Below are 19,565 nucleotides of genomic sequence, written 5' to 3' on the forward strand. Positions count from 1 at the left end.
ACAAGACACAGAGAGGAGTATGCTACACTAGGAGCAACTACAACAAGCCGAGAGCAGACTGGAGCCGAGAGCCCAGCTGTGCAGGTTTTACATACGTTCTAGCAATGGAATGGGCATGTAGGGTCTTTCTCTGTGCATTTTACTATATGGCTGTCTGGATGAGATGTAAACTGGAAGAGAACAATACTATGTGTGAGCCATGAAAGCAAGCAATCTTGTGAGTAAAAGTGTGATCAATTCTTGGAAGTAGAAGTTTTGTTGAAGTAAAGGCCAGGCATGGATTCCTTCAAGACTTGACTCTGAGCTTTTGTGATAAGCTTGTATACTTCTGTGCCAACCTGATGGGCTTTGTGTAATCACAATGAGCATTTGAACTCGTCTCCCATCTTTTCTTGTCTACCACTTTGGCTATCACGTTTTTCAGACCAACCCTTCAATAAAAAGGAGTGTCCTTAGAGCACAGACTAAATGTTTCTCCTCTATCAAAACAGTCTTTGGGACTGGTCCTGAAACAGGGAGCAGGGAAGAACAACAGGGAAAGTTGAAGCCAGATTCTTTGCTTGGAGAGGTTATGCAGCCCTGACCGCACTATAATTCATCACTATACAGAGAGGGCTGTATTCCTGGCTTTTACCTTTGGTCATAGCCACTATTATAGAACTGCACAAAAAGACATCAAAATGCTCTTCCACCTTTCCTTCAAAGTACCTCTATCTTGAATAATTTTTATATGCTTAGTAAGCTGGGAATCCAGCTGGTACTAGCAGAGTTAAGGGCTATGTATTTGCAATAAAGAGCACATTTAATGATTCTGAAAGACTTTACTGTGCCCATCTCTAGTGAAAGAACAGCAGAGTCTGTTAGATCTCCCTGGTGTTTCACTGCATTGGACCTGGGGCAAACCCGATGAGGGTGCTGGGGGTTCACCGACAGTCAAATAGTGGTTTAAGCTGACAGACAAGAATCACTGGCAGGCAATGCTATGCACAGCTCCAGCCCAGATTAGTTAATGGACTCGCTCTGATCTGTGTGATCATGTTAGTACTCTGTGTTTATGTTATTGATACCAGCAGTGCTGGATTGTTGAGGGATGGAAAGATCTGGCTTTTGTTCGGGTGTTCTGATGTCTGTTTGAAATATGCTGAAAGTAAAAGTTCTTAAAGCCAAAGTGCTGTTTTATTGAACCAGCGATAGAGAGGGCTGAGACAAATGAAACAAGATCTTTGTGATGTACTGGAGCATACATGATACATGATGCTGGACTGCAGTACATCCAATGACATCAGCAGCATTTCAGCTCATTACACTACCCAGGAAGTTAGAATGCAGTGACAGAAAACAGTTCATGTCATAAAATGAGTAATCTTAATATGAGACTGCAATCAAGTGATACTTTCCTATGTGCAGTCGCTGTCAAATGTTTTCTTTATACTTCTCGCCTTTCTCTAGGCTTTGTACCTCTGCAGTCTGTCAGTCTTCTCAGTTACGGATTTGATCCTGCTTCCATTAACATTAAAATAGTGGGGAGCAAGCTTTCTGTTTGTGAAGTGTAGAAGGTGAATGTGATGTGCTTTGTGCCCCATACTTTCAGTGTTTTTTTGACATGTGAGATGTTCAGGGTCTTAGAGTTCTAGAATCTAAGTTTTAAACGCTTCTGAGGAGGAACCTTATGTTAAACACACAGTACAGAGCCCTCAGTGAGTCTATTAATACTAGCTGACAGCAGCAAAATGGTGCTCCAGACACCATGAGCTTCCACTGTGAAATAACTTAAGTCTCCAAATAAATACTGCAAAACTTTAGAAAATTGCTCTTTCTTCCTTCACCTTTTTAAGCAAGCGGGACTCCCCCACTTGTAAATCCCTCGCAGCTATCAACCAGAAGAAAAAAACCAACCCTCACACCAGGGTCCATAAGCAAACTTGGCTATCAGATTATGGACTCTTCACCTTTTCTTCTGTGGTGCAGGTGTTACCAGTCTGCCAAGTCCAGGCACCAATAAATGGGCTCTTCAGGTGCCCAGCTCTGTACCAACTCCTTTCCTTTCACTTCTGGGGCTTACACTTGCAAATCTTTGTTTTCCCCTGCTGTTCCTGAGAAAAAGAACTGGTTGTTCCCAACTGACCTCATGCCTAAACATAAAGTATCCCAAATCTATGGCATCATATGCATCATGTAGCAATAGAATGTGGCATCTCAGCGGAAAAGTCTGCGAAACATGAGATAATGTGGAAAGAAGGTTGACCTGTTGACCTATGAGATACACATTTCTGTCTTGTGCATGGCTAGTATATGTGCTAGCCATAAACTCTGTATAAATCCTCTTCCTGAGTTGCTCCAGTTTGGTAATCCCTCCTTCTCATACAGTGGGCCTGAGGAAGTCACTAGACTGCAGTTCTTGGAGAGAGAAATACAGTTGACTTAACATTCTGCATCGGTCACCAGGCCTTGGTGACCCCAGGGGAAGAGGCCTGTGTTTTTCTCTTATAAAATAAAAGCGAAAAACGACTCTACAGAAGGTCATAAGCTGGGAAAAGTAAAATCAGCTGTGGGCTAGGCCTCGGGGGAAATATAAGTTGCTCATAAAAAGCTACAGAACAACTCTTGATTAGTTAAGTAATCTGGTACATTGAATTTATTAGAGCTTAAAGCTTTCCTGTGGGACTCCCCTAATAGTACACAAATACAGTAAAATATCAAAGAAATGCATATTTTGTCAGACACTGAAAGTTGCATTTATCCTGACCTACAAATGCACATCGGAAGGAGGGATAAATCCAGCCCGTTCAGTTCAGTGCAGTGGCCCAGTTTGCATATTTTTACATGATCACATTTCTCCTGAATTTCTTTGTATCTTAGTCAACGCTTGCAGCACCTTCAAGCTGTTCCTGAGGAGCACACAAAAAAAGAGGAGAGAAGCAGAACCTTCTTCTCTTCCACAGCCTAAAACCCCAAAGTGACTGTATCAATAAGCTGATGCTTTAACCACAATGGAACCTCCACAATGGAACCTCCACAATAGAGGCTATCCTGGCAGAATAGGCAGAGAGGCGCCCATTCCTCATCTGATTACATAAATATTTTGTTTGTTAGAACGTGAAGGAAAGAAAATATGGAGATGAAACCAGCAATCTGTCTTTTGCTCTTGTTTTAAAATTCTTCATCTTTTCTTTTGCAGGTATTCAGGAGGGGACTCAATGTACCAAGTGTAAAAATAACTGGGCACTGAAGTTTTCTATCATCTTACTATACATTCTGTGTGTCCTGTTAACAATTACCATAGCCATTCTGGGATACAAAGGTATGTGTGCATCAAGTGCAACATTTCTTTTTCAGTCAAGCATCCAAGGAGGTTTCTGTGTATTACATAGGCAGTTTATCATGTTTTCATCTTGACTATTAATACTTTTGTCAGTGCTGTTTGTGGTACAGATATAGCAACAGAACCTCAGCCCTAGGGTTTCACTTTCAAGCAATTATGAAGTTTTGAAATTAGATTAGAAATTTTAAAAGAGGAAAAAAGTTAAAACAAACTGATTTTTCTTCCGCTATGAAAGGGTACTAACTGGAAGACTCAAAGCTCTGCAGTATGTTAAGCCTTGATTTCATTGACCCCTTTTGTATATCAGCACCCTTCCAAAATAAATGCCTTTCTTGATGGGAGAGACAGGAATAGTCTTACTAAGATAATTGTAATATTTATCACAGGAAAAAAAAGTGTGGAATCAGAATTACTCTGAAATATGTGGAAGAACTATTGAATTAGGAGGTGCCAGTTTATTGAGTTATCTACAATCATTTTGATGAACGAAGATGCTTAGAAGCTTTCAAAGATTCCGGCAGTTGGGCAACCCAGTAATGTAGGAAATTTCATTTCTGCAAATCCACAGGAGGGTATATTAGAAAGCACAGCTTAAAATTCCCTTACCTAATGGATACTAATTAAGTGTAGCCCTTTAGATATTGTTATGAATGAGTCAATGTGAATGTCTTCTTGTGCAGTCACAGCTATCATGTATGAAATAAGTGGAATGCGAGGTTCTAGTAAGATAATGAAAATGAATAACATTATTCTGAGCATTGTAGTAGAATACTGCAGCATCTTGTGGAGAAAAAAGCGAGGTTCAAACAATATTTGAGCACAGCTTTCAGTTGTAGCTTCATAAACCCTCCAAGAAGCTGAGTGAATCTTCACGCAATTCACATTCATTGCATCCTGTGCCACCAACAGCTGCGCTAGTAGCAGAACTGACATCACCTCTGGTCCTTTGCCACTGAAAAAAAAAAAGAAATTGTAGAAAGAGAAAGGGATAAATACTTACTTGAGAGGATTCGCTGGAATTTTAAGTTGGAAGAAAATTAAAACTGCTTGCTTTAGATGGAAAATTTAACAAGGGGGAAGAGAGAATGGGAAGGGTATTCTATCAGAATAGAGATATTCTTTTTTCACTATAAAGCAGGCAGAATATGGTAAATTAAAAGCAAATGTGGGGAAAAAAAGAAAGGCAGTACATACATACATACATTCTGAGCAGCCTGGTCTGGTGGTTGGCGGCCCTGCACATAGCAGGGGGGTTCAAACTCGATGATCATTGTGGTCCTTTTCAACCCAGGCCATTCTATGATTCATACTCACTCAGATGTTCTCCTGAAGAATGTATAAGTGGTTTCTGAAAGTAAGATACTGAGTAAAAAAGACTTTGCAGGATTCTTGATCTGTTAAGAAAAGATTGTTTATACTGATTAGGGGAGGACGAACTTGGGCCTTTTGCAGGTATAAATCTGCAGATGTCTGCTTATAGCAAGTAAGGATGTGATCTTTCCGGTCTATAACTCAGACACTAAACGCCTGGGATTTAGTAGAATTTTCCTCAAGAGCTTTTTATTACATGGTTGTCAGTTCTGGGGCTTACCAGGAGAGTCAGACCTCACTTGGCCTCCGAACGAGCATGTCAAGTTGGAGGGACCACTGCTCTGTATCTTGCTTTGGCAAACATTTGCTTGTACATGTGCAGGAAGCAATAGCAATAAGGAAACTGTCCAAAATATCTTTTGGGGAGTTTCTCTTCCTTATTTCAATCCACAGTTTTCCAGCTTCATTCTCTACGGGCCTCCAGCACAGTCTCTTCCCCAAGCTTCACTCCTATCTTGAGGCCCCTTCTTCACTATACTCAGTTCTAAACCTGCTTCTTGCACTGACCAGTCACTGCTGCGTGAGCTGGAACTAGCCTTTCTGTCACATCCATATTTACCCAGGGTAAGGACAAAAGAATTTCCTTGCCCACAGAAATGGGGAAAAAATGCACATCTTCACTGACTTTAGGACATTTTGGTGACGGCTCCACCTGAATTCCAAGAGAAAGAGAGAGACTTTGGAGAAAAGTACTTTTTGGTCCAAGGTTTCTTCTCAGTAACTCCAAGCAGTAAGTAGCCATATGTCAAGTATTAATTTCACCCTTTGTACCCTGCAGTTTAAGAGCTTTGTCTCCACAGTGCCTAAAGAGCTAACTTGCAGGGAAAATTTGCAATTGAACAAAACCCCAGCTGATGGTACATATTCAAAGGAATTACTGCAATATTTTTGCTTAGTGGGGAAGGAATTAGGCCTTAAAGGAAAAACAGAATTTAAAATAAAATTTTATAAAGCTCTTGAACTCTCCCCTCTGCATTAGAGTTTGGCTTGTCTTTTTTATTGCAGTATTACACTGAAAGAAGGAATTCTGTTGGCATCAGGGATTCTTTCAGTCTCTCAGCTAAGTTTCCATTATATTTGCCTCCCACGCTTATGTTTATAAAGCCCAAAACTACTTTTAAAACTTTCATTTCCTACATAGTATTTAGATATCCTTTGTGATTTCAAACATTAAAACTACTAATCAGTGAATTAAATATGGCAGGCAAAAAAACAACTCAATGGGAGGCAAAGTCAACACAGAACAAACCTCTAAATTGGTGGTAAAAATTACAAAGTAGGTTGGAGAAACCTGAAACCAAAACATGAATTAAATACTGAGGTCGTGGAGGAATAACAAGCTGAGTTTACTACTAGTTTGCTTTTGGAAGAAATACAAAATAGTTGTTTGAAAACATCAATAAAGCAAGCTGTGATTTTAAAGCATGCTTTCTTAAATAAATTCAAAAATACAAAGCTATAGAATTTCTGGCCCTGGACAGTGCTACATTAGCCTGTATAAGGTGAACAATTGTTCTGCAACTCTCTGCATTAAGGGAAACTCATGCTCTCAGTTTGAACTTCTGATAGTTCTCAGTTGCTTATCAGTCCTTGTTGTATATATTCTTGACTAATGACCACCACGACTTTCACCTGCTTGTTTTTCCTGTCTCTCAGCTTTTCACTGCGGTTACCCAAGACCAGCACACCCTGGTCTTCATTTTCTCCCTGCTTCTTGACTGAGGCTGAAACAGAGAGCAGGTCAGGTACAGACACTCTTCACTGTTCTGGTCAACAACTTCTTGAACGTTTGACTTCTTTTGAAGGACCTTTCCTAAATTTTTCACAGTGACATTGTCAGAAATTTAAGATCACAGTATATCTCACCAAGCTGGAGTTAAGATGAACTTGTCCAAAAGGAAGCTCAAGGCACAGACACACTTTGCATTTTATGAGAGCAGCAGACTGCTGGAAGCAGCAAAATGACCTTCGTAAGGAACTTCAGGGTCAGTCTGCCTTTTTAGCCTTGGCTTTTCTGCCTACATCCACACTTCACACTGCTGTGCTGACACCCTGTGAGGGGAAACAGAACAAAAATCAAGGAAATGGTATGCCTGATAAAACTAATTCTGCACTTGACATCGGTTAATCTGAGTAAGTCATCAACAGTTTAGTATCATATAGACAAAACCAGTACCTTGTATATTTGAAAGCAGCATTCTTTTTCCATTCTCCCTATACCAGCATCTTCTTGCTAAGTATCACATCAGCCCCTCCTGTTCCAGGGCTACACCACAGAACTAAATGCTGCTACTTTCTGTAACAGACAAGCTGCTGGGGACTGGAAGACTTCTTAGGAGTGAGCACACTCAGCAAGTTTGGTGATGATACGAAGCTGGGAAGGGTGGTTGCCACACCAGAAGGCTGTGCTGCCATTCTGCAAGACCTGGAGAGACTAGAGAGCTGGGCGGAGAAGAACCTGATTAGGTTCATCAGGGGCAAGTGCAGAGTCCTACACCTGGGGAGGAATAACTGTATGCATCAGTACACTTGGAGCTACTGTAGGGAGTCCAGCAGAGGGCTCCAAAGATGATGAGGGTCCTGGAGCATCTCCCGTATAAGGAAAGACTGAGAGACCGGGGGCTGTTCAGCCTGGGGAAAAGAAGACTGAGGGAGGATCACTGCTTATAAATATCTAATGGGTGGGAGTCACAGAGATGGGGCTAGGCTCTTTTCAGTGGTGCCCAGCAACAGCACAAGAGACAGTGGGAATGATCTGGAACACAGGAAATTCCATCTGAACATTTACCTTCTGGGTGACAGAGCACTGGAACAGGCTGCCCAGAGAGGCTGTGGAGCCTCCATCTCGAGATATTCAAACCTCACTTGGATGCTTTCCTGTGCAACCCACTGCAGGGAACCTGTTTTAGCTGGGAGCTGGACTGGATGATCTCCAGAGGCCCCTTCCAACCCCTCCGATTCTGTGATTCTGTGATTTGCCATCCTTCAGACACAGAGTAGGCATGGTCTTCCCTACATACTGTAGCCAGTTGTCAGTAATACCAGTAAGACCTCTCATTAAATTGCTGCTTCAATGAATGTTTGGGGTGTTCTACACAGGGAATATTCATAGCTACAGACCACCTTCAGTCTTTCTAGTATGGACTTTTTTTTTTTTTCCCTTTTCTTTTTGAGTTTGGTAATGAAAATACCATATGCTGTTGTATCTGCAATTCCATCCAATCTTACCAGCTGCCAGTACAGGCTACTACATATTGATAGTACTCTACTATTTTCATTTGCTTTAAACTTTTCAGGGGAATACTGTAATATTGGTTTCCAGTATTAGATTTCATTCAGTCAACATTCTTGCTGTTACAGAGCAGCATAAAGTCTGAGGTTTACAGACTTCAGATCTGAAATACAGACTGTCAATCACTCGAACTGCAAAAGGAATAAACTACATTTTCCTTTCATTATTGTTAATTTTCATTTTCCATCTCCAAGTGTACTGCATAACTGGAGCAAGCAGGTGAATATTATGCAGAATCTGAGTTAACACAGACGATGTGACATTGCTAGGCAAAGGTTCAGCAAAAGCACTTGGAGTGGCCTGCTTTTTAAATCCAAATGCTTTTGCTAGGTTCTTTCTAAGAACCCGGAGTGAGCCATGTTCTTCATGGTGACTATCCATAAAGAAAACAAAGCATCTTGGAATGAACAAGGAGCTGCCTTGTGCTGGCCAGAAAGAAATACGAAGTAGGGTCCCCATGCTCACTGTGTGTGATGCATAGATGTATACATGCATCAGAGAAGTATGAGAAGTTACAGAAGGACCTGAGCTGGTCTGAGCTCCAGCCTGGAAGACAAACAGTGAGAACTAACAGAGGATCAGCTTGGCTTCATTTGGGAAAGATAGTGTACAACATTTTGACAGGTACCTTTAACAGGCAGAAGAACAAGTGAAATATTAGTGTTATACTTGGGGAGAAAATCCTTTCTAAAGCAAGCAGTATTGAGTAATGGTCCCCCTGAAAAAGCAAATCCATTTTTGTAGCCAGGGTCATTATTGTAGCATGGCTTTTAGCAGGCCAGCTGCCATCATCCCAAATACTGAAATCTGCACTCTGACTCTACCTTTACACTCACAGTAGAGCCTCTTTTTTATTGCAGTTAGCAGTTAGAAGAGAGTAGGAAGGTTATTCATCAAGGAATGTCCAGTCATTTTGAAAATCTTGAGATTTTTCCTCTGTTGCAACTCCACTCACCTTAATGTAGCTACATCACAGACAATCTTGGTCTACTGTTTGTTGATTTTTTGGAAAGCATTGAAACTTCTGTGTATTTGTGGTACCCATAGACAGAAAAACAAGGGCAAAATGAAGAAGGAGCACTTGGTGGACTGCACTTCGAAGGTCTAGTTGTGGCTGCTCAAAATAGCAAAATATCCCCTAAATTTCCACTCCTAGTGAAAAACAATTCTTTACATAGCAATGACTTCTATGAGGCTACTTTGTGGCTGCAGATTATCTCACAGACAGAAAGAATTGGTTGGTATCTTCAACCCAGCACAGGCCTGGAGAGTTGGGTTTCCTTTCTAAAGGCATGGGAAACACGTTGTTTCTCCTGTCTGAAGAGGGAACTGGCACAATGCCTCACGCAGCCTCTCCAAGGGTTTGTGCAGATCTGTTCTGCTCCCAGTGTAATTGAAGGGCCAAATAGTCAGGTGATGAGAATAAAATTTCTGCCCATGGTTGCTGTTTGAATGCCAAGCACGTTCAAGTAGATTTGCCATGGAAGCTGAAGACAGCTCCTCACCTTGCAAACATTTCCCTGGTTGCTTCATCAAGTACAGGCTTCTGTCACTAGAAACCACTCCAGGCTCTTTATTTTGTTGCTCTTTTTCCATTTCCATGTCAACTCAATCAAACCATCAAATTGTCTCAGTGACAAGAAAATGACTCATTACCAAATAAAAAACACATCAAAGGAAGCCATAAAGCTGCACTTGCTGACTGGCCACCATTTCAATCTTAACAAGTCAGAACAATTTTGAGAACATTTTGAGTGATCTGTGCCACTATTAGCACATTTAAATGTTGATTTCAAAAATGTTGATTTCAGAAGTGTTTAATAAATGCATCTTCAAACTGCTCTGTCAGACCAGAGCTTGCTAGCCAGGAGACATTTTTTTAATGATTAAAAGGCTCAGGGGAAAGAAAGAAAAGAAAAAGAAAGGTCTCTTCAAGGAGTAATGGCTCAGTGGATCATGGCGAAATAAAAGGAAGTCTTCTCTCACATGTATGAGCTTATAGCAACCAGCCTACCACAAAGCACTGCACTTGTAGCATGGAAGTACTAAGAAAAGACAAGGACTTGGTTCATGAGGAAAACTCACAAAGAGGGATTTCTCTATTCATAAGGGAGGTTGCTTCTAAATAAAGAAATGTGTGGGAACTGTTGGCAGAGTGAAGAACTAGAAGCGTGCTGGGTACCACCAGCAGATGGGAGTTCATCCTGCTGTTGTTTCACAGTACAACGGCTGAGTGTAGTGGCAAGCATGGCAGTTTTGATGCTTCTTTTCAAGGTTGATGCTAGTAGTGTTCGTTTGGTTTGTTTTTCAGTTTACTAGACTTCATAATATCACTTTTTCTTCTTTCCATAACATGCTGTTTTCTTTTCCCTAGTTGTAGAAAAAATGGACAATGTGACAGGTGGCCTGGAAACGTCCCATAGAAGATATACAGAAAAGCTCACAGAGGTGGAGAGTGATCTGAAGAAATTAGGTAAGCTACATGAAAGCAAAGCTCCTTTTTTTATCATGGCTTTTCAGTGTTCTCCTGGAAGATAGTGGCCAGAAATTTGTCTGTAAAGTGTCTGGCTATGACAAGATACAGCACTTCTGTTTCAATTTCTCAAGTACTTGGGAAAACACTTGTTAAGGCTGTCTCTACCTGGGGCAGCAGTTAAAGCGTACTTTAATATTTACAGTTCCTACTGAAGTCATTCTGAATTTATTTATACTTAAATAAGCACTTAAAAGTTGTCCTCGGGAGTCTTTCTCTGAGTTAGAGATGTAAAACATAGCAGAAGCTCTTCCACAAAGCCAGAGATTCTACGTAAAGTAAATATCTGTCACCTAACCATCTTGATGCCGTTGTAGTGCTTAAAGTTCAAAACTGATGGCCATTATGAGGGATGCAAAAATGATCAGCAGTTCAGGACTCTCATGTCTGAGGCAAGTTGATAACTTCCATAAAACCTGTCTTAATCATCTCAGAGAATACAAAACATAAAGTTATTATGAGTTCAGGTCTCCCAAGTGTTGTCACAGTTCTCAATTATCAAGAAAATGGAAAAAAAATCATGGGTAAGGATTCCTGACTCACTCTATTTACATTTCTACCTTTCTTCCTTGTCTGGAAAGGCAGTGAAGCTGTTTATTATCAGCTTATAGATACGCAGATTTATAGCTTATGTAAATACCTCTTATTTAAGTATAAATATGTGCATACATGCACGTGCTTCTAGAAATACACGTTGTTTCACTTCATAAACAATATATTGAGATTTGTATTCCTTGGGAAAGTGACTAGCTTGCAGCTTGATGTTTACAGCTTTTTTTCGCTAAAAACCAAGCTGTATTCTGAAGTATTTGCACACTGCATTTAGTTCAACAACGTGGGATAATTCAGTGGCATGTACTTCTGCTGATACGTATGTAGGCATAAATGCTACACCTGAAAGCACGTGCAATCTTTCATGTTACTCTGCTGATTAAATTGATCACAGCTTGGAGCACCTTTGATTTGGTTCATGCCCACGAATGTTTACATACTACTGGATGGATGGCCAATGAGATGCTCAGACCATCAGTTTCCATTTAAGTGGACTTGCCATGGAGGAAATTAAAAAGTTACAGAGCAATGTGTGTGTTTATGTTCCATAAACACTTCTGGCTGAAGTTTCTTTTGCAAGTCACCCTTGCTGTTCGTCATCGTGACTCATTCAAACACATCAGAAGAAAGCTCCTTACAGAGCCATATTCACTGTAGCTTATGAAAACCATTCTGCCCCCTCTTGGAGTCATCTGAAGTGATAGACTTCAGGCTGCGTAATTCACAAACATAGTTATACTTCAGTGGGGCAAAAATATATGGACTGCATATAGCAGAGGGAAGTGATTGAGATCAAGAAAGGGAATATTCCCACAAAGTGAGTGTGGACTGCTTATTTCTTTAGTTTCTTTGTCCTGGATGATGAACTGTGCAGCCTCAAAAGCTTAATTACACTCAGACAAGGTCCCAGAAGTATAGAGAGCATAGAGCAGTGCAAGCAAAAGCTGAGATGTTCCTTAATGGTTATGGTTTTGCTTTCCTGAAACTCAGAACATGAGGAAACAATAAAAGCAAAAGGAATGTCATTAGAAGCAACAGTGGTACGTTCAAGAGAAAAAAAAGAAATGTATCCTGTCATGTCTACAATAGCCTGATGGCAAAGCTTTTGTCTTTATCCAGATTGTTTTCAAATTGGTATTATAACCATTTTAAAACTAAAACCAAGATTTAAAAATACAGAACTATTTGTACTAAATCACAATGAAGATATTCTACCTGCCAGAAACAGGAGGAAGAAAATATGAGCTGCTAGAATCTACTTCTGAGTTTTCAGCAAAAGCCAGCTGTAGCTTCAAAGCGTAAATTTTCTGTTACCTCTTCAGTATTTTGAATATTTTTTACCATTCAGTTTTCATTCAAAATAGAAGAACTACTTGACAGTGTGTATTCATCATAATTTCTAATGGCATATTTTCCTATATATGACAACAGAATCACCATTTTTTTCTCCTCAACAAGATATAAAGTCTTCATCTTTTGTATTTCTACTCTGCCCAGTGACAAAATTTTGCTTAGTAATTTCTCTTGTCTGGAAAAGATACTGAAGAAATCCTATTGACAAAACATTTTGACAGCAATACTGTACCTAAAATATACTGTAATTTTTTATAGTTTGTTTTAAAAAACCTCATGTTAAACTCTTTCATTAATATTTTTTGTCTATATAACAGATGACCAAGCTGGACAGAAAGCCTTGAATACTAACACTGAGCTGTCTAGCTTCAGATCTGACATTCTGGCTCTTCGTCAGCAGCTTCATGACATTGCAGAGAAAACTACCAGAAATAAAGATACACTGGAGAAGCTCCAAGAATCTGGAAATGTACTAGATGACAGACAGAGCCAAATGAGAAGCGCCTTAGATAGTAACTCTTTCATGATCATCAGTGTCAATAAGACTCTTCAGGCATATACTGGCTATATAAACAATCTTCAACAAGACACAAGTAATATCCAATCAGATTTGCAAAACCAAGTGCATTCTCATAATGTGGTCATCATGAACCTTAACAACTTAAACTTGACACAAATACAGCAAAGAAATCTTATCAGTGTCCTGCAGAAGTCTATGGAAGATAAAAGTTTGGCTATTCTAAGAATCAAGAATGATTTTCAAAACCTGCAGCAGGTTGTTCTTCAAGCCCGGAAGGACACTGACTGGCTTAAGGAAAAAGTACAGAATTTACAGACTTTGGCTGCCAACAACTCAGCATTAGCAAAAGCTAATAATGATACACTTGAAGACATGAACAATCAGCTCAGCTCCTTCAGTGGGCAAATGGAGAATATCAGCACAATTGCCCAAGCCAACGAACAAAATCTGAAGGATCTCCAGGAACAGCATAAAGAATATGAAAACAGAACTTCTGCCAAATTCAACCAACTAGAAGAGAGGTTCCAGGTTTTTGAGACTGATATAGTCAATATAATTAGCAACATCAGCTACACTGCTCATCATCTACGGACATTGACTAGCAATCTCAATGAGGTCAGGACAACTTGTACGGACACCTTAAGTAAACATTCAGATGAGCTGATTTTTATGAACAGCACACTAGCCAATATTCGTTTAGACTCTGCATCACTCAAGATGCAGCAGGATTTGATGAGGTCAAGGTTAGATGTTGAAGTTGCCAATTTGTCAGTAATCATGGAAGAAATGAAGCTGGTAGATTCCAAACACGGTCAGCTCATCAAGAACTTCACTATCCTACAAGGTATGTAGGTTCTCTAGTGAAGCTCGTAATGGTTTGTGATGAATTCCTATTTGCAGTACTTTATTTCTGTGTAAGTTAATGCATGTTGGTACACAGTTCTGGGGTTTTCCATTATATAATCCTAAACTTTGGAAATGTAAATGTAGTTTGAATTTTCCTTACTAATCTTCCTATGCCTTCGTTGCATACGTAGAATGGGGATGTTATAAAAGAAGGTTCTGACTTAGCAGATTTTATTCTGAGTGACTGACTGGATCTGCTTTTGATTTAGTTACTAAAATAAGTTAGTGAAGGTGTGGAACCTCAAGAAACCAATCCCTGCTAAGGAGGAAATGGCTAAAAAATATATGTTGGACTGTTCCCAGAAAGGTCCACCCTAACTGAAAAACAAGTTACTATTTTACTTTAAGCCAGTTGTTAGTCCGCCAGAATTCATCCTACTTTGCTTAGTTTTTAATCCTGGAATATTTTATTTTCTCCAGGAATAAATAGCATCAAGTTTAGGAGGTTTCTCCCAGTCAAATGAAAAGAACGCTCGTATTGCCAACCTGATGGGAACCAGCCAGGCCTAAAACTCTAATCACAAGTAAAATTTAAATGTTCCAAATAGACTAAGTCTGATTTACAGCCAAGATTACAAGCCAGTAACCTTAAGCTTTTTCATTTCACACAGGCCTAAATTACTCTAGCTGAGTAATTTATGTCTGAAGGAGCTTAAATGATGTTGAAAAAAGTATATGTAGGCAAAATATTTGATCACCCATGATCAAATAATTTACATCCAAAATTATTTTGCTGTTTATATATGGAAAACTGCCACAGCATTACCATTTTCTATCATGTGTATTGTTCTGTTTCCTGTTATAATCTACCAGCTAGTGAATATAACTGACCTTTCCCATTGTTAGCCTATTGCACATTGTACACCTTTTTTGTCTCTTTGACAACCCATTATTGACAGAGTAAGAAACAGCACTGCAGGAAAAGCAGTCCAGTAGTCTTAAGAGCAGAGAGATGTTGCTGGAACGAAAAGGAAGTATAGCAGAATAGGAGAATGGGAGTGTCAACATGCAGTACTGCATGCATACCAAGCACAGAGCATGTCTTGTTGGGCGCCCCAACTGGTCACCTGAGGCATCATAGGACTGTCGAGTTCATAGGACAAGATGCATCAGATGATTTTCTTCTACATTTTATATTTCACGGAAGCTCAGAAAAGAGAAATGGTGTGTAGAGCCTGAGAAGCAGACCTACTTTTACAAGTACAGCTGCAAGTAGCTGTTAGCCTGTTTTTCACAGTGCTGCATATCCAGCATCACTGGTCTGAGATATATTAAATAAGGACCCCATGTGGGCTTTTTGTTTGTTTTCTGTCTGTATTCCCACTTTGAATGCTTACATTGTTTCAGGCCCTCCTGGTCCAAGGGGACCTAAAGGTGACAGAGGCCCTCAAGGTCCTCTTGGCCCTGCTGGCCTAAAAGGACAAAAAGGAGAGAAAGGAGAGCCTGGACCACCAGGACCTGCAGGTGAAAAGGGCCCACCTGGGCCAATTGGGCCACCAGGAGAGAAAGGAGGGAAAGGCTCAAGAGGATCACCAGGCTCCAAAGGTCAAAGAGGTTCTCCTGGCAAAACGGGTCTTCCTGGACCAAGCGGAGACCCAGGGCCACCAGGGCCACAAGGCAAAGATGGTCCACAGGGGCCACAAGGCCCACCAGGATTTCAAGGCCTGCAAGGAACTGTGGGAGAGCCAGGCGTACCAGGACCTCGAGGACTACCTGGACTACCTGGAGTCCCTGGGCTGCCTGGTCCAAAGGGCCCACCTGGCCCACCAGGACCACCAGGTCCAGGGATGCCAATGGCACTACAGAGCGAACCTACATCGGTGCCTGAGGCTAACGGTAAGCTATCAGAACATGAGCATCTTTTACTGCTATACAAATATACCTAATGGAGGGTGTTCACCAGAGTTACTGGTTCACACAACCTCTGCTACATCTCAGTCTCTGAGATTAATCATAAAGACCCCTGTCAAGTGAAGCTATTAGCGTGGTCTTCCTACTTAGGATCTGAAACTGATTCAATTTATTGTTTACAGCTACAGAAAAATCATAAGTTGTATGTGGAATGAATGGTCCCCTTGGCCTCACAGTTTAACCTTGATTTCACAGTCAGGATTTTAGTAAATAAATTCTCAAAATATGTATCTAAATATGTTAGATGGCAGCACACTGTAGATGGGCGTGGGATACTCCCCTAATTATTGGCCCTATGCAGAAAGTTACTGTTGGCTCATTGATTTATGAGTAATTGGTTTCATGCAAAAAAATCACATCATAGGTTGTTCTCCTCATTGGAAGAACTACACAGAAAAATGCTACTACTTCTCAATTGAAAGAGAAATTTTTGAAGAGGCAAAGTTATTCTGTGAAGAGAAGGCATCGCGCTTGGTTATCATAAACAACAAAGAAGAACAGGTAACTAGCTTTTCTTTCTATTTTCCAAGGAGGGAATCTGTGCTTATTTAACACATGGAAGCCACAAAGTAAGCGGGAAGCTGCGAGCATCATGAATTCATATAGTGAAAAGTACACACAGTGGTTGATTTGCTCCAGCTAGCATTTCGTCCACCTTCTTCTGCTCAGCAGTTATTCCTTGTGAGAAGCACCTCACCCTGAAGGTGCTGGTCACAGAGCACAGGAAGAATGGTGAGAATTGGCGGAGTTTCCAACCTCTGAAGACGCAGTCCAGTATGCTTTGCATACAATCCAAAATGTGGACCTTTTTGCAGTGTTGAAAATAATTTATTTTAAAATTCTTGTTAATATGTGCAACCTGACTACTGTGACCCACAGATGTTTTTAATGTAACTATAAATGTAGCTGAACTTTTAGAACTGTTCAACGTAACTACTCTGTGGCTATGTGGCACTGGGAACACCAAGATACAAGTGCTACCTCTCTGTTGGTGGTTTTTTGGTTTGGTATTTTTTTTTCCCCATTTGTGTCTATAAGATGTTAGTTGTGACTTTATGTCCACCTTACTTTGATGACTAGCTCTCTGTACCTCACCTGCACATCGTACTGATGGATATGGTGTCGCAAAGCAAACTCATGAAACCTGATTTCAGCTTTAAAAAGTTTCTCGAGGCATTCCTATTCTGATAGCAAAGATGCTCTTGAAGACAGTAGCTTAATATCTCCAAAAACTGTATTTGCTTGTTATGGACTAATATCTTTCTTCCACAGCAATGGATAAAGAGGCAGATTTCAGGGAAAGGCAGCTTCTGGATTGGACTTACAGATTCAGAGAAGGAAAATGAATGGAGGTGGCTGGATGGATCCTTACCACTTTACACGTATGTAAATAAAAACAATAGTGTTTGTTTTCTGCAGATTCTACCATTCTTGCCACCCCTTCCGTAAATGGCATCTAGAGATTGCCCCATGGATCCAGAGGTTTGTAGGTGCCAATGAAATAATTCTTTACTGAGGGTGCTGTTTAACTTTTTTTCTCTCTCCCTTCTCTACGCACACAGCTTTATTTCCTTGCCAGAAGGAAAGCTGAACATTGAATGAAAGAATCACGTAACTACACAGCAAAGCATTCCTTGCCAAAACATTTCCTCCTGACTTTTGTTACAAAGTTCAGATGGAAAACACAGACAGTTTTTCTGTCTTGGTTTGAATTTTCCTTATTTGCATTGCAAGTGGCTATAAATAGAGGGTTCTTTCTGATTAAAAAAAAAAAAAAATGCCAGCCTTTAGATAAAGCCCAAGTCCAAGTGGAAAGCATTAAACATAAGGAAAATGCTTGAAACGAGGGTGTCTAAGCTTTGGCCGGCCAAGAACTGAATTGGCAGCTCTCCAGGAATCCTAGGGTTACACCTAATTTGTCCTAAATGGAACAGATTTCAACCACCCAAATTTTTAATACTGAAGAGTTTACAGAGCTGAGCATGCTGTGCTCCAAAAAAACAGGCTCAGTCAGTCAATTGTTACAAAATAATTAGCTGTGATCTCATTGGTGCTCATTTTGATGGGAAACATGGAAAAAGTCAGATGCATTTCAAATGAGCCATAATATTTTTCCCTTTTTCTCCTTCCCTGTTTTCATTTTTCATCCCCTTTATGGCAGCACTGTGCCTGAGACCTGTTTCAGCCACTGCTTTCAATAGATTTCCAGCACACCGTGGGTTTAGGTGCCCTCTAATAACCTCAGAGCTGTCAGTTTCTTATTTTCAAAGTATTTCATTACTCAGAAAGCCACGTGTCCTCCCAGGTGCCTGCTCAGATGCTCTGTGTCAGGCAGGCATATTTTCTATCTGAGTGTGGCCCGTATCAGCCAGCAATCACAAGCTCTGGTCAACAACCTGTTCCTTCAGGAAAATTGAGCTTTTAAGTCCAAAGGTTGGAAGTGTTTCTCACTTGTTAAACAAAAACAGGATGAGGAAGCACTTGCTGCAAGCTCTTTACATACTGCGTTAACTTTCACCACAAAGACTAATGATCTCAAAATATACATAGATACATACTCTGTACATTCTCTGCAAGCCCAAAATCTCACCTTCTATCGAAACACTGATCTGTAAGTTTGACAGCCTTTGCTGTGCCTCCCAGGAGGTCCATCTCGGTTCAGATACTGGCCAAGTCACCACACTGCCATCGTTGGCTGCCAGCTTCTCGCAGTACCATCTGCTGGCAGGAATGAAGTGTGCACACTGTGCAGGTTCAGAATGATGCACACGGAGCACTCCCACTGTATGTGCATGTACATTCAGAAACTAAAGTTCATTGGTCTAATTTTAGGTCTTTGAGTCTTGGCAGCCTGAGGCCGAATAGATTCCCTTCTCTGTTATACATCTGTTTTCCATTTTCAGCAAGAGTCATGTATTGTTTGTCTCAACTTGTATTTCCCTTTCAGAACAGATCTCATGATGTTTTTGTTAATTTCTCGTGGTTGAAAAACTGTCGTGTGTGCCACGTTGTGCAATAATATCTATTGCTTTTTTGTTGAAAGAAACTGGAAAACCGGGCAACCTGATAACTGGAATCATGGGCACGGGCCAGGAGAAGATTGTGCTGGCTTAATCTACGCTGGGCTCTGGAATGACTTCTACTGTGAAGATGTTAACAATTTCATTTGTGAAAAAGACATGGATAAAGGTAAGCAAGGCATTTGATTTGATTATTTCACTTTATATGTGGCAGGTCAAATTCAAGTACACTTCGCACAGATAGAATCATAGAATCATTTGAGTTGGAAGGAACCCTTAAAGATTACCTGGTCCAACTCCCCTGCCATGAACAGGGACACCTAGAGCTACATTAGGTTGCTCAGACCCCTGTCCATCCTGACCTTAAATGTCTCCAGGGATGGAGCATCCACCACCTCTTTGGGCAACCTGTTACAGTGCGTCACCACCCTTATGGTAAAAAACGTTTTCCTTATATCCAGTGTTAATCTAGGTAGTGGGGAGGTAGTGAGTAGTTGAGCCAGGCATAAGGTTGGTTGCAGTGGCAGTGCTAATACTCTACATGATATGGATGCTGGATTGATCACTCTGGAAAAGCAGCCTTCAGAGTGACTGCAGGCATCATGTGCTCTGTATCTTGGCCACTTGTTACACACCTAAAATTTCAGACATGGTTTGGCACATATGCTCCAGACACTGGCCACGCTGCAAGCTGTTTTTTAAACTCAGTGGCCAAGCAGGTGGGAAAACTCATCTTTAGGCTGGCTCAGGGGCCAGCCTTCAAAAAACAAAGACTGTTCTGAGAG

General features: G+C 40.7%; 1 protein-coding gene and 1 long non-coding RNA gene across 5 annotated transcripts in view; one reads left to right on the forward strand and one right to left on the reverse strand.

Moving 5' to 3' along the window:
- The window catches only part of COLEC12 (collectin subfamily member 12), a 93,766-nt gene that overhangs the window by 71,749 nt on the left and 2,452 nt on the right, over nucleotides 1–19,565 (forward strand). The window contains exons 3-9 of the mRNA NM_001039599.2: nucleotides 3,179–3,301; nucleotides 10,360–10,458; nucleotides 12,741–13,787; nucleotides 15,197–15,685; nucleotides 16,125–16,261; nucleotides 17,033–17,142; nucleotides 18,804–18,949. Coding sequence (NP_001034688.2) covers nucleotides 3,179–3,301; nucleotides 10,360–10,458; nucleotides 12,741–13,787; nucleotides 15,197–15,685; nucleotides 16,125–16,261; nucleotides 17,033–17,142; nucleotides 18,804–18,949 — 2,151 coding nt within the window. The remainder of the gene's footprint in view (nucleotides 1–3,178; nucleotides 3,302–10,359; nucleotides 10,459–12,740; nucleotides 13,788–15,196; nucleotides 15,686–16,124; nucleotides 16,262–17,032; nucleotides 17,143–18,803; nucleotides 18,950–19,565) is intronic.
- On the reverse strand, nucleotides 1,158–18,468 carry LOC107051996. 4 transcript variants are annotated; one of them, XR_006938623.1, is made up of 4 exons: nucleotides 18,351–18,468; nucleotides 6,560–6,745; nucleotides 4,525–4,670; nucleotides 1,158–4,274 (listed from the first exon to the last, which is right to left on the reverse strand). It is a non-coding gene; the product is annotated as an uncharacterized LOC107051996 (long non-coding RNA). The 4 variants fall into 4 exon arrangements; XR_003073884.3 differs by having other exon boundaries at nucleotides 4,517–4,670; XR_005858062.2 differs by having other exon boundaries at nucleotides 4,525–4,716.

The sequence above is a fragment of the Gallus gallus genome, chromosome 2 (genome assembly GCF_016699485.2).
Source record: "Gallus gallus isolate bGalGal1 chromosome 2, bGalGal1.mat.broiler.GRCg7b, whole genome shotgun sequence".
Lineage (NCBI taxonomy): Eukaryota > Metazoa > Chordata > Aves > Galliformes > Phasianidae > Gallus > Gallus gallus.